General features: G+C 36.4%; 1 protein-coding gene across 1 annotated transcript in view; it reads right to left on the bottom strand.

Annotated features, from left to right (window-relative positions):
- Positions 1–901: 901 nt before the first annotated feature.
- The window catches only part of BLOC1S5 (biogenesis of lysosomal organelles complex 1 subunit 5), a 42,627-nt gene continuing 30,710 nt past the window's right edge, over positions 902–12,818 (bottom strand). The window contains exon 5 of the mRNA XM_068558350.1: positions 902–4,690. Within this exon, the coding sequence (XP_068414451.1) occupies positions 4,496–4,690 (195 nt within the window). The 3' untranslated portion in view covers positions 902–4,495. The remainder of the gene's footprint in view (positions 4,691–12,818) is intronic.

The raw sequence follows: 12,818 nt of genomic DNA, 5'->3' as shown, positions 1-12,818 counted from the left end.
TCTCCTAAAGGAGAGAATCCAAAGAATGTAAAGGTACAATATTCAAAGAGGTAAAAGTTGAGAATTTCTCATAATTCATGAAAGGCACTAATTCTCAGATTCAAGAAGCTCAGTGAATCTGAATAGATTAATGAAGAGAAATTCACAGTAGACATGTTGTAGTATAATGACATTTGATTGTAGAATGCCAAAGATAAAGAACTTAAACATAACCTGAAAGAGAAGACAGATTATCTACAAAGGAATACTGATCAGACTGACAAGTGTCATTTCAGAAACAACACTGGACGTAAGATGACAGTGGAACAATATCTTTAAATACTGAGAGAAAATACTGTCTATATAGAATTGTATACCCAGATAACTTTCAAGGATAATAAGCAAATACTGACTGTAAAAAATAACTATTTTTGGAGTTAAACTGAGATAAAACTAAAATTCTAGACACTTATAAGTTAACGGGAAGCAATCACTTTGTTCAGAAGTCTACTGTTCAAATAAGAGTAAAGACATAAACTTTAGATTCTGTTAACTATGCAAACTAAATTTCATGGTAAGCACTAAAAAGATAAAAATTGAGTTTTACCTTTCAAACTAGTAGAGGAAAATTAATTGTAAAACAAAACAAAACAAAACTCAGTGTGGAAAAAGAAAAGGAAAAAACCCCAAAGGCAGTGAGGAAACAAAATGGTGGGACAAAAAGCACAGTAAGATGGTACAGCAAGTCCCCTACACGTGAACAAGTTCCGTTCTGAGAGCGCATCTGTAAGTCCAATTTGTTTGTAAGTCCGACAAAGTTAGTCTAGGTACTCAATTAACACAATCGGCTATATAGTACTGTACTGTAATAGGTTTACAATACTTTTCACACAAATAATACATAAAAAACAAACACAAAAAATAAAGAAAACATTTTTAATCTCACAGTACAGTACCTTGAAAAGTACAGTAGTACAGTACAACAGCTGGGATACTGGGGCTGGCATTGAGTGAACAGGCAAGAAGGGTTACCGACTGGAGGAGGGAGAGGAGGTGGGAGATTGTAGAGCTGAAGGATCGTCAGCAACAGGAGACGGAGGGCAAGCTGCAATTTCACTCACGCCTGACATTGATGGCACAGGTTCTGGTTCCTTGCTGGATTCGATTCTACCTACCCTCTTGTAAAAACGATCCAGTGATGTCCGGGTAGGAGCTCTTTTTTTTTTTTGTCGTCACAGATGACACGGTAGCACTGGATCGCATTCTGAGTGGCTGCTGCAACCCTCGTGTACCGTTCTACGTTCGGGTCCTGTGCTCAAAAACTAACAGTGCCTCCTCAAATAAAGACAATCCCGTTGTCATTTCCTGTGTCGTGAATCTCTTCTGTTCTTCAGTTACTTCTTCTTCCTCTTGTCTCTCTTCGTCCTTTCTCTGGGCCTCCAATTCTGTCAGGTCTTTATTAGTAAGCTCCTCGTGTTGCACAGCAAGGTGTTCAATGTATGAAAGACACGTGAACTAGCTTATGTGATTGGACAGGCGAATGCAGGTTCACATCTTTGAAAATTCGCAACTTGAAGGTTCATATGTAGCGGACTTACTGTATAAATAAATCCTATTATATTAGTAATTTCAACAAATGTAAATGGATTAAAGTCTCCAGTTAAAATAGATAGAAAGAAAAAATAATCTAGTTACAGTTTTTAAGGGGCACATGAAAACATGATATAAAGGTCCAACAGAAGAATAAAGAAATATATACCCTACAAATTATTAACCAGCTGGTGTGGCCTGTATAAATCTCTCTTTTAGAAATACAGATTCTAAAGCAATATAAACTGATACAAAAACATTACTAGAAATAGAGGCTGTGACTACAAATACAAGATTCAATTCTAAACTTGGAAGATAAACAATTCTAAACTTGTATGTACCTAATAACAAAGCTTCAAAATATATGAAATAAAAACTGACAGAATTACAGGGAGAAATCAGAAAATCCACTAGAGTAGGAAATTTTAACACACCTCAGAATCTGGAAGATCAAGTAGAAGAAAAAAACAACAGTAAAACAGACAATTTAACCAACACAATTAACAAGTTTGGTCTAATGAACACCCAACAGTTGGAAAATACGCATACTTTTAAGCACTAACACAACATTTACAAAAACTTAGCATGTTTTAGGTCAGATGGCAAATCTCAACAAATTTTAACATCTCAAGTCTTATATGAATCTATTCTTGGACCACAATCCAATGAAAGCAGAAATCAATAATAAGAATAGAACTTAAAAATCTACATGTTAGGAAATGGAAAAAAAAAATCCACATATATAAGTCAAAAAAGAAATCATGATGAAAAATAAAAAATACTTAGAATTTAAAGACAAATATTTCTATAGCACTTTAAGTTGACAAACATTATTTCGTTTGATCATTAGAAACTAATCCTGTGAGGCACACAGAATTCATATTCTCTCTGCTTGACAGCACAACAGCAGAAATGCTGTGTATCATGTAACGACTAAAGCTTTTTATATATAAATAAAATACATACCAAAAGTGATTTTAAAACTGGGAAATGTAAGTGAAAGTGTTCACTACTAAAAATATTAAAGGGAAAGAAAAGCAACCCTCTCTTTCAGAAGCTATACTGAACAGCTAAGAAAGTCACAAAGAAAGAATTTAGTATCAATGTTTAAAGCTCAAAAAGTCCATTAAATCATTTTGGTTTAAGAAGTCTCTTAGATCCTTCTATAGTATATACAAACTCATATGGTAAAGTATTTATTATTCATATGAGATGAACAAACACTGTCAGAAATCTTTGCACAAGTTGAGGAACCATTCCTGCTCACACACAGTCCTGACCTCCTGGTTCCAGCATCTGTTCAATGGTGCATTGGCAATTAATGGCTCTCCCAAAACTGCCTATGGTACAAAAGGAATTTTCATTTAAGGTTCCCCTCCCTTTTCATGTGTGGGATATTTTGGGAAGTATGTTTTCTTTTTCCATCCACTGAAAGAGAATTAAGAAAATTCCAACATGCCTGAATGTCAGCAAGTGCTCTTTTTCGTCCAGGTACCAGAGGATGATGGATGAACCTGTCAAGCCTACAGTAGCGGACAGAGGGAGTTGGCAGAAGTTCAGTGTTACTGAAAGAAATCTCAAATACTTATTTCATCTCCTCTATTAACTTTAATCACATTTTCAACATGCAGCCAAGAATGAAGCTTTGACAGCAAGCCATAAATTTACACAAGCAAGCATTGTCTCTTTTCTGCAGTAGCAACACTGAGATAACACAAGAGTTGAGTATTTTCTTTCTTGTGCCTTTCTTTACTGAAGAGCAATAAAAAAAAAAGACCTGAAAGATTTATCCATACCTCAAATTCATTTGCCATAAATCTCTTAAAATTATTGCATTTAATTCTGCTTGGTTTATGACAAATAAACAATCAACTTAGTTCCTCAATTAGATTGCTAAATGCAGATTTTTAAAGATCACAGTGATGACAGAACTGGAATATGTTTCATCTTAATACACCTGCTTATGAGAACAGACATTAAACACTAAAAAGGATTTACATTTAACATGGATCATTTGCCATGTGGGCAAATACTTCTGGTTTACTCAGAGCCAGAATCTTTATATGGTTCCAGAGGGACGCCTTGGCAGATTTTGCTGATTACTCATTAAACAGTTGAAACATGTATAGACATTATTTATCTTACAGAGCTTACCCACAGCAAAACACATGTAAAAATGAGGTAAATCTATGGGCAAGATTATGGTTCTTGGAAAGGTTAAAAGTCAACTCTATTTTTGGTAAGCTTTTCCTTGTGAGCACATTTTAAAAGCTGAAAATATGAAGTGCTGGAAGGCCACAAACTTAACAAGCATGTCTTGTCATCCAGGGAAACACGGCATTACTCTGCCACGCAAAATCTGCAACTTCTCCCAACAGGCCATTCAGAGACCAACGTGGCTCTCTTTGAAGAGCAGAGACAAAGTTTTGACTCTCTCCAGTGTGGTCTCCACTCCCAGGACAGTTGTTTCTCAGGGCATGACTCACGGAGTAACACTGCACACATTCCTCCAAGAGCCAGGGAGGCTCCGACAGGCAGCCGCCGTATCGGCCTTCTGAGCCACAATAATAAAGTGACATTAACCCTGCGTAAGAATGAATTAAATCACTTTTCTAAGAAGTCTGTATTTACAGTTCTCCGAGTTAATCAATGGAAACTAAGACCAATCCTCATTAACAAAGCGCATGTTTATACCATTTTCCTCCTACTTCTCCCCATTTATAGATATAGGCAGATACAGGACTTAAAACTGGGAAGATGTGGCATTCTTCTTCTAGGAAACAGCTAAGACTCCGGTAGCAGTTTCTTTTTTTCTGCAGAAGAGTGCCACTGAATACACTGCTAATAAACTTGAGGCAGAGGCTAAGCGGTTTGGTGGGAGCGGTTTCTGAGGGAAAGTTAATGTTTTCTCATCAGTTTGTCACTCTTATGGTTCAAGTTCTCCAAAGGCTGGACATTTTGCCAGGCCCTTCTCCATCTCGGCGTATTGTTCTTTAAGCCTCTCCATGGCTTTTCTGTGCTCTTCGTCCACTTCAGCCTGTTTGCTGTGTTGTTCTTTCATGAAATCCTCCCACTGCATTATATGCTGTTTCTCACTAGCTATTAAATGGTCATTATGCATCTGAGAAAAGAAAATTTGAAAGTCATGGGACATTTTGCAGACAATTATTTTTCTATGCAGAGAGACAAAAATAACTACCTCTTGATATTTGCTCACTACAGTCTAACAATCGGCTTGTAAGTCACAATGACAAAACCGCTTTCTAGTTTTAATGTCCAACAAGAACATGACATATTAGAAACATCTAAGGCTTCTCTTACTATGCCCAAACATGGGCATTCACATTTCTGAAATTTCAAAAATGTCTAGTATTTTAAATGACAGAATCAAACATAATCCAGGTAAATTTTCATACCTCTATTTCTCCTCAAGTTCCATTTAATCGCATATAATTTAAAAATTAAGTTTAAAGAATACACGCCAAAAGAATTGTTACTTTAAGAAATTAAAATGCATGTCTCACATAAAATATTTTTTGGACACATTAAAAGAATCACAGATTATTAATCAATGGAAGAGAATTTAAGAACTCTCTCTTGGTTCAGTTCCAAAACTTAAAGCAAATAAACAGCAAAAGCATCTGTGTCAAATATCTAAGTTCATCTTGAGATGTCCCTTAATATTTCTATATGAGGACAAATTTTTCCTTTTGAGTAACACAACAATAAAGATGAAACAATATATAAATTAAAAGGCATAAATTTAATATAATTTAAATTATTATCTTTGAATATGTATTGGGTTGGCCAAAAAGTTCGTTCGGATTTTCCCATAACATCTTACAGAAAAACCTGAATGAACCTTTTGGCCAACCCACAAAGAGCTAAATACAAAAAGAAAGTATAAAAAAAACTTTATATCTCTGCCTCAGTATTCTACATATGTGTCTAGAAGTTTTGCCACAGACTAAGTCCTGTTAAAAAAAAACAAGCACTGTGACAGATGCAAACTATCAAAACCTACAAAGCACCAAAAGGCTTACCAATCCCACAGCTCTAATGAAAACAGGAGGACACCTGGTTACTCAGAATACTGGTAACTCAGATGCTGAGAGAGCTATCAGGAAAAAGATGGAAGCCGTGTTTTCCTGCCACCCATAATGCCGCCCATTATCTTCTCTCTCATCTGGGCCATGATGAGAAGCAAGGTGGAGAAGCCATGGTGCTCTAAGTACCTATGAAAGGTGTATTTCTGCTAGTTGTTTTGTATATCTTATCTACTTCTGAGGTTACAGGATTCTCATTTTACAGATGAAGAAATTAAGGCTTAAGAACACTAAATTTACTTCTCCATGGTCACTGAGCTACTACACTGTAGACTCAAACTTAGGACTTGCTGACACCCAAACCTATGGCTTTTCTGTCATGAAGTGCAAATCAGATCTTTCCAGGGAAGTTTTACATAGATGGCTAAAGGTCTTCTGCAAGACAAAAAAAAAAAAAAAACTATTGCAAGAGTTTTTTCTGCCAATCTGCTCTAAGGTTCCTCAGCACCAAGGCGAGAGGTTAGAAGTGAATCTGAAGTTTCAGTTACAGTGAAACAGTCCCCTAAAATATGTCCCGCAGACCCATGTGATCTGAGCAGGCAGTAGAGTGGTGGGGAGAGAGGGTTAGGATGGGGTTTGCTGATCCAGTAAGTTTGGGAAACAGGTTAAACAAAATTCAAAACATTTCTTCTTAACCTTTCAGCCTCATGGACTGTAATTCTTCAAAAGATGAATAAAACATGAAGAGTTCATTAAATTCTTTTCATGGAACTTTTACAAAACTATTACATTTTAAGAGAAAAGTCATAAAGAAGAAAAATGCAAATAAATTTCATCAAAATGATACCTTGCTTTGGCTGAAAATTAATTTCTAGTAAGTACAGAGGACACTAACCCGGCATGCTCAGAAGCTGTTAACAGATTAGTCTTTTCTTTTTAACTGAAGCACTGTCATTAGCTCGGCTGACCCTGTGATCTGGGCCATGAGGCAACAGCCCAGGTTCTCCTTCCCACCAGGCAGCATGCTGCCATACAGCTCAACAGAGGAAAATGAAGATTTGGGAAGTGGATAAACCTGGCTTCAAATTCTGGTTCACCTGTTACCAGTTGCATGACTCTGGCCACGTTAAATTTTCTATAATTTGAAAATGAGGAAAAGAGTATTTACATTCATAAATAAATCTGTATCATGTCAGGTTCCTAGCTCAGTGACTACAGTGCCTGATAGAAGGCACGCATTATTATACAGACATGAGCAATGCATCTAGAAGGCAGATCAAACCACTTTTTAATCCTCTTCAATTTAGGGTTTTAAATCTTTAATTTTAATAATCTGATTTTAGCAATCGATTTTTATAATTCAAACAATACAAGGCAACTCAAATAAAAGTAATAGTTCTCCCCTCCCAGTCCCATACTCAATTCAATCTTCCTGGATGATTCCACTATTTACCACTTGGCTGTGAGAGAAGACTTTAATTAAGATATTGCCGAAGACCAGTATCTCCATTTTGCAGCTTCAGAATATTATTACCAAAAGACATACACATCCAAGCAGCTTTTCCAGATGACCTATCACTTCTTGGCCTCCTAGTGCAGGTGAAGAGAAGCTGAATACTGACAATTCCCTAACCGAGCTGAAAATCTAGTCTTGCTTTCATGTCAAGAAGTTTTGCAGACTTGTGGTTGCCAAGGGGGATAGCGGAGGGAATGATTGGGAGTGTGGGATTAACAGATGCAAACGTGTGTGTGTGCGTGTGTGTGTGTGCGCGCGCGCGCGTGCGTGCGCACTGGATAAACACCAAGGTCCTGTATAGCACAGGGAACTATATTCAATATGCTGTGAAACCACAGTGGAAAAGAATATGGAAAAGAAGATATATATATGTATAACTGAATCACTTTGCTTAAGCAGAAATTAAACACAACATTGTAAATCAACTATACCTCAATAAAATTAAAAGAAAAAGGTCTGGAAGTCACTCTTATCTATCCTTTCTTAGTCTCCCACCTTTAATAACAATAACTGCTTTGCAATCTTGCATTCTCCACAACAATCAGTAAAGAAAAAAAGGGAGGGGTAGCTTGTGTATTCCTGTACTGACAACACTGTAATCTTTACCTATAAACAAAAGTCAGCTACCAGAAAATAACATCTACCTGAAACTTAGTTGAGAACTTCATGGTAAGAACTTTAAGTGGTCAAAAAAAAAAAAAAACAAAAAAACGCACATGCATGCACACACACACACACACACACACACACACCCAGCCCAAAATGACAACATAACACAAAGTCCATTTAAAAACACTGCAGTATTCATGAAAAACTCTTCTGATTCTGAATTTATTTGCCCTACCTTACACACAATTCTAACCAGGTTAGTTAACTGTTTTCCAAAGCTATACCATATTAAAAGTCAAATTAAAGAAAATGCTGATAAATGAGATAGAAAGAAATGATAGGCATCAGCCTTACAAAAAAGGCAGATACAGAAACTTAGAAACAGACAGTATCTGAGGGCATTTGAAATAGAGAAACATTTTTTTCTCTCTAATTCCCTGAGGACACCACCATTTTCACCATAGCGTAAAATTTTACATTCTCAGTAATTCCTAATTCATAAAGAAAATTAACTTGTAACATTTAATAAACTTTTTATAAAAACCAGAAAAGTGTGGAATATACTGTTAAAGATTTCCATCCAAAATAGTTAAAGTGATAAAAGTACTATGCTTCAAGATAAAAATCTCAGCTTTGTGGCTGACCTGGCTATACGCAATGATTCATGTTCTAAGACTTCTAGACACATGAGGTTTTATTGTATATAACAGCAGAAAAATCCCGAGTTAGCTATATCTCACATATCATCACCCAGGAGCAAGTTAAAAACTATTCTAAGCCAACAGGAGTGAAGGTTACCTCAGGGCATATCTATTCAAAATGTCAGGAAATGCAGTCTGGGCAGCGGTAACCTCACCAGAACAGAACAACAAGGAGCTGAACTGCTCCTTGATCTGAAGCAGCAAAGACGCCACCTCCTCATGAACCGAGCCCATCCTAAGGGCAGCACGCCTCCAGTTCACGCAGAGCAAGTTATAAACGCCAAAGATTTAGCTAACATGCCAATGAGTCTGTTTACAACTAAAAAGAACTCTCAGAAATAAGGAACAATCTTTTATAGACAGTGAGCTAACTGCAGACCGTCATCGCCTGTGCACAGTAATTCGGCTTTCACGTTTAATATACGGGGCTTCTACGTCAGGTTTAGTCTGAAAGAAGGACTCCTCTACAGTTGAAATGCGTTTGAAAAATAATGATCATATCTAACTATTCGTTATGTGCAACAGATTCACACAAGACTAACAGAAGGAACACAACATAGTAATGGAACTACTTACCATTTAAAACTTAAAATTACCTGTAATAGGTAATTACGGTTAGCAGTTAAATTTCTAGCAGCTACCAAAAGAGTACATACTAAATTATACGTTTAAAACTTGATGTTCATGGTGGTGGCAGTAATTAGGGTCTTTGGTGAGCAATTTGCAAAAATCTATCAAAATAGAAAGTATAAATACTTAAGGCTCAGTAATTCCTCTTATATTAGCATTTCCCCTTAATTTTTATTAAAGAAGTATCACAGATCTTAGAAACAAATTCAAATACAAGGATATAAAGGGACAGTCCCCCCCCAACATACACATACAAATCCTTTCCCTTGTTTCCTTTTTCCTAGTATTATTACTAGTTTGACGGGTACACTTACGCTTTTTCCTTTGTTCATACAAACCTATTTACTTAATTACAACAAAATGTAGTCATACGACACATGATGGTCTGCAGCTTTCTTTTTTCAATAACGGTACAATATGTACTAATGGCATACCAACAGCACGAGGGTGGGAGAGCTCTGCCCTGGGTGCAAGCAACAAGGGGGTGCACTGTCTGAACAGAATTTAAACCAATGACACACACAACTGAAAGACTGGTTTTTATTATCACCAGGTGCTGGCAATACTGAGTAATGTCAGTGATAAAATACTCAACCCCCAAATCCTTCTTTGGTCTGAGTTCTAAACAATTATTGAGGTTACTGTTGAAGTTTAGTAATATATAAGTTTCAAATTAACACACTTTCATTGTTTATCCTTTAATAAACCTTGAAGTTAATTTAAAGGACTTCCAGTTACAGAGCCAGTCCTGAACAAAGTGAGTCAGCTACACACGTTCATTTCCAAAAGTAAATTCCTAACAGTTCAGAACCATGTCAGCTTTCTTTAGATGCTCAGCCCCTCTAATCCCTGAATTACTAAATGTCCTTGCATTTAAAAAATGATCCAGGACTTCCCCAGTGGCACAGTGGTTAAGAGTCCACCTGCCAATGCGGGCGACACAGGTTCAATCCCTGGTCTGGGAAGATCCCACATGCCAAGGAGCAACCAAGCTCGCGAGCCACAACTACTGAGCCCACACGCCGCAACTACTGAAGCCAGCGCGCCTAGAGCTCGGCTCCGCAACAAGAGAAGTGACCACAATGAGAAGCCCACGCACTGCAACGAAGAGTAGCCCCCGCTCACCGCAACTAGAGAAAGCCCACGCGCAGCAATGAAGACACAACACAGTCAAAAAATAAATAAAATTTTAAAAAATAAAATAAAATAAAAAATGATCCAGCAGAGCAACTGCAGAAATAAAACCTGAATTAGTTCAAATCTATCATTCTACATTACTTTTTTTTTTTTTAACTTAGATTTGTATGTTTCACTCTGTAGTTAAAATTTTTATACTGTGGGCACACTGGGAGCCACTAAAATGGTTTCCAAAGAAATAAAGATAGTATTACAATTTCTAGAATTCATTGTGAAATGTGACTTTTATGAATCTCTTCCAGACTTATTCTTATGTTTAATACTTTCCCAAATGACATATCTGTGTATTTTATCACAATAAAAATAATTCAAATCAAGTTCCAGAGGGTTCTTCCTAAATGAAATCAATTGCATACTCAAAGAAGTGGATACATTTGTTTTCCCAAAATAAAAAAGAAAATGCTAACTTTAAAAGAAAATAAAGAGAAAGTTTATTAATGAGCTATAACTGTGTACCAAAAATAATTAGCTGTAATGGTTTTTGTCTCTTTCTACAACAGAGAAAGAAATAGTAATAATAACCCAGCTTACGTATGTCCCATTGGAGGTACATCTGAAGAGAAGTCAATCCTGAAGGCAAACTGTGTCTAGCACCAGGTCTATAAATGAACTCATGGATACATAATAAAAACACATTTTTGCACGCATTAGTCTAAGTCGGTAATTCTCAGTGGGGGGTGATTTTGAGGCTCCTGTTCCCCAGGTTTTTGGTTATCACAACCCAGTTGGGGGGGGGGTGATACTGGCATCTAGTGGGTCGAGGCCAAGGATGCTGCTAATAAACACCCTACAGCATGCAGGGCAGACTCCACAGCGAAGATTTACCTGCTCCAAAATGTCAACAGTGCAGAGGCTGAAAATCCCTGGTCTAAGGGAAAACTCTGAATAAAGCAACTAATGTCTAAAAGGTTCTTTGGAACATCTGTCAGCAATACGTGTGCCTTTAATTTTACATATGCCTTACACAGATAAATGAAAAAGTATTTACTTCAATAAGAAGTATCAGAATAACAACTGCCAGTAATTATTTTAAATATTTAGAATATTATGTACAGTCATCCCGTGGTATCCGTGGGGTTTTTGGTTCCAGGACCACCCCCCCACTATGGATACCAAAATCCACGGATGCTCAAGTCCCTTATAAAAATGGTGCAGTATTTGCATATAACCTGTACATCCTCCCATATACTTTAAATCATCTCTAGATTACTTATAATACCTAATACATATAAATGCTATATAAATACAGTGTAAGTGCTATGGAAACAGCTGCCAGCATGTGGCAAATTCAAGTTTTGCTTTTTGGAACTTTCTGAAATTTAAAAAATATACATTTTAAATATTTTGGTTGAATCCACGGATGCAGAACCAGCGGATGCAGAGGGCCGATTGTACTGATCCATTACCCTACATTTTCAAACTCTATCAAGAAAAAATGTATAAACCATGCTATCTCATTGCTCTCATAAAAAAAAAATCATACAGAGGGAAAACTGAATTTAATAAATATCTGTGGACAAGATGAATCAAAGGATTCATGTTTACTTTATTATTATCTCTAGTCTGGTTGAAAAGAACTTCAATAGCTGATGCCTGTGCGTGAACCTAAGTTTAAACCAGTGAGATACTAATCAGCTCATCATCTGCCTTTGACAGCTTATTTAAGTCAGTGAAGTTTATAAGCCAATTGTATTTTCATTTCACTACTCTTATTGCTAGTGCCCAATATGCAACTTGTATTAGTTACCAGTTTTTAAGACATATGTCAAATAACTGGGGAATGTGCATTTATTGTTCTTCTGAATGTACTTTTAGATATCAATTGTGGGATATGTGATTTGGATGAATGACGTTTATCATAACTTACTTCCCACAGAATTCCACAAATTGTCTTGACATAAAAGAATGATTAATGGCAATAGTCTATTTTATTCCATTACTACTCCAATCTTTCTTTGTTCTGAGAGCCATTCAAATAAATATACAAAATGTAGCCAATAGAATAACCGAGGCAACAATTAACATTAGATTGTAAAACGCAGCTAGAGGTCAATTTTGCTTTGTACATATTTGCTAGATGAGAAATTAAACTTTACCTCTTTGTCTTACATATATGTAGTCTGAAACCTCTGCCACACGAAGTTTTGGCAAAATCAGATATGGCAGTTAAAAAAAAAAAAAAGACCTTAAAGATCCATATTTCAAATGTCCTGCTAACTAGATAAGCACTAATAAAAGAAATAAAGACTACATTTCAATATATTCTAAAATACTGATTTTTAACGTGTATTCCATAAAAAAAATAGTTCAATAACATTCTCTGAGATAGTACCTATAAGAAATATATTTAAGACCAAAATACCCCAAGGGCTTTATTATTTCTTGAGGCCTTTTTTTTTTTAAACCAAGGGACAGTATCTTTCAATTTAGAAAATCAAGTGCTTCACCAACCCTACAGACCACAGCAGGGCTCTTATCCAGAGTGATTGCCTGCATCTTAAACAAACGATCGAGGTGGTGGGGAAAAAAAGCCACCTGACATTTGGAAAG

This window comes from Eschrichtius robustus, chromosome 12, assembly GCF_028021215.1.
Source record: "Eschrichtius robustus isolate mEscRob2 chromosome 12, mEscRob2.pri, whole genome shotgun sequence".
In the NCBI taxonomy this organism is placed as follows: domain Eukaryota; kingdom Metazoa; phylum Chordata; class Mammalia; order Artiodactyla; family Eschrichtiidae; genus Eschrichtius; species Eschrichtius robustus.
Note: the sequence above shows the minus strand (reverse complement) of the source record. Positions and strands in the feature narration are given on the sequence as shown.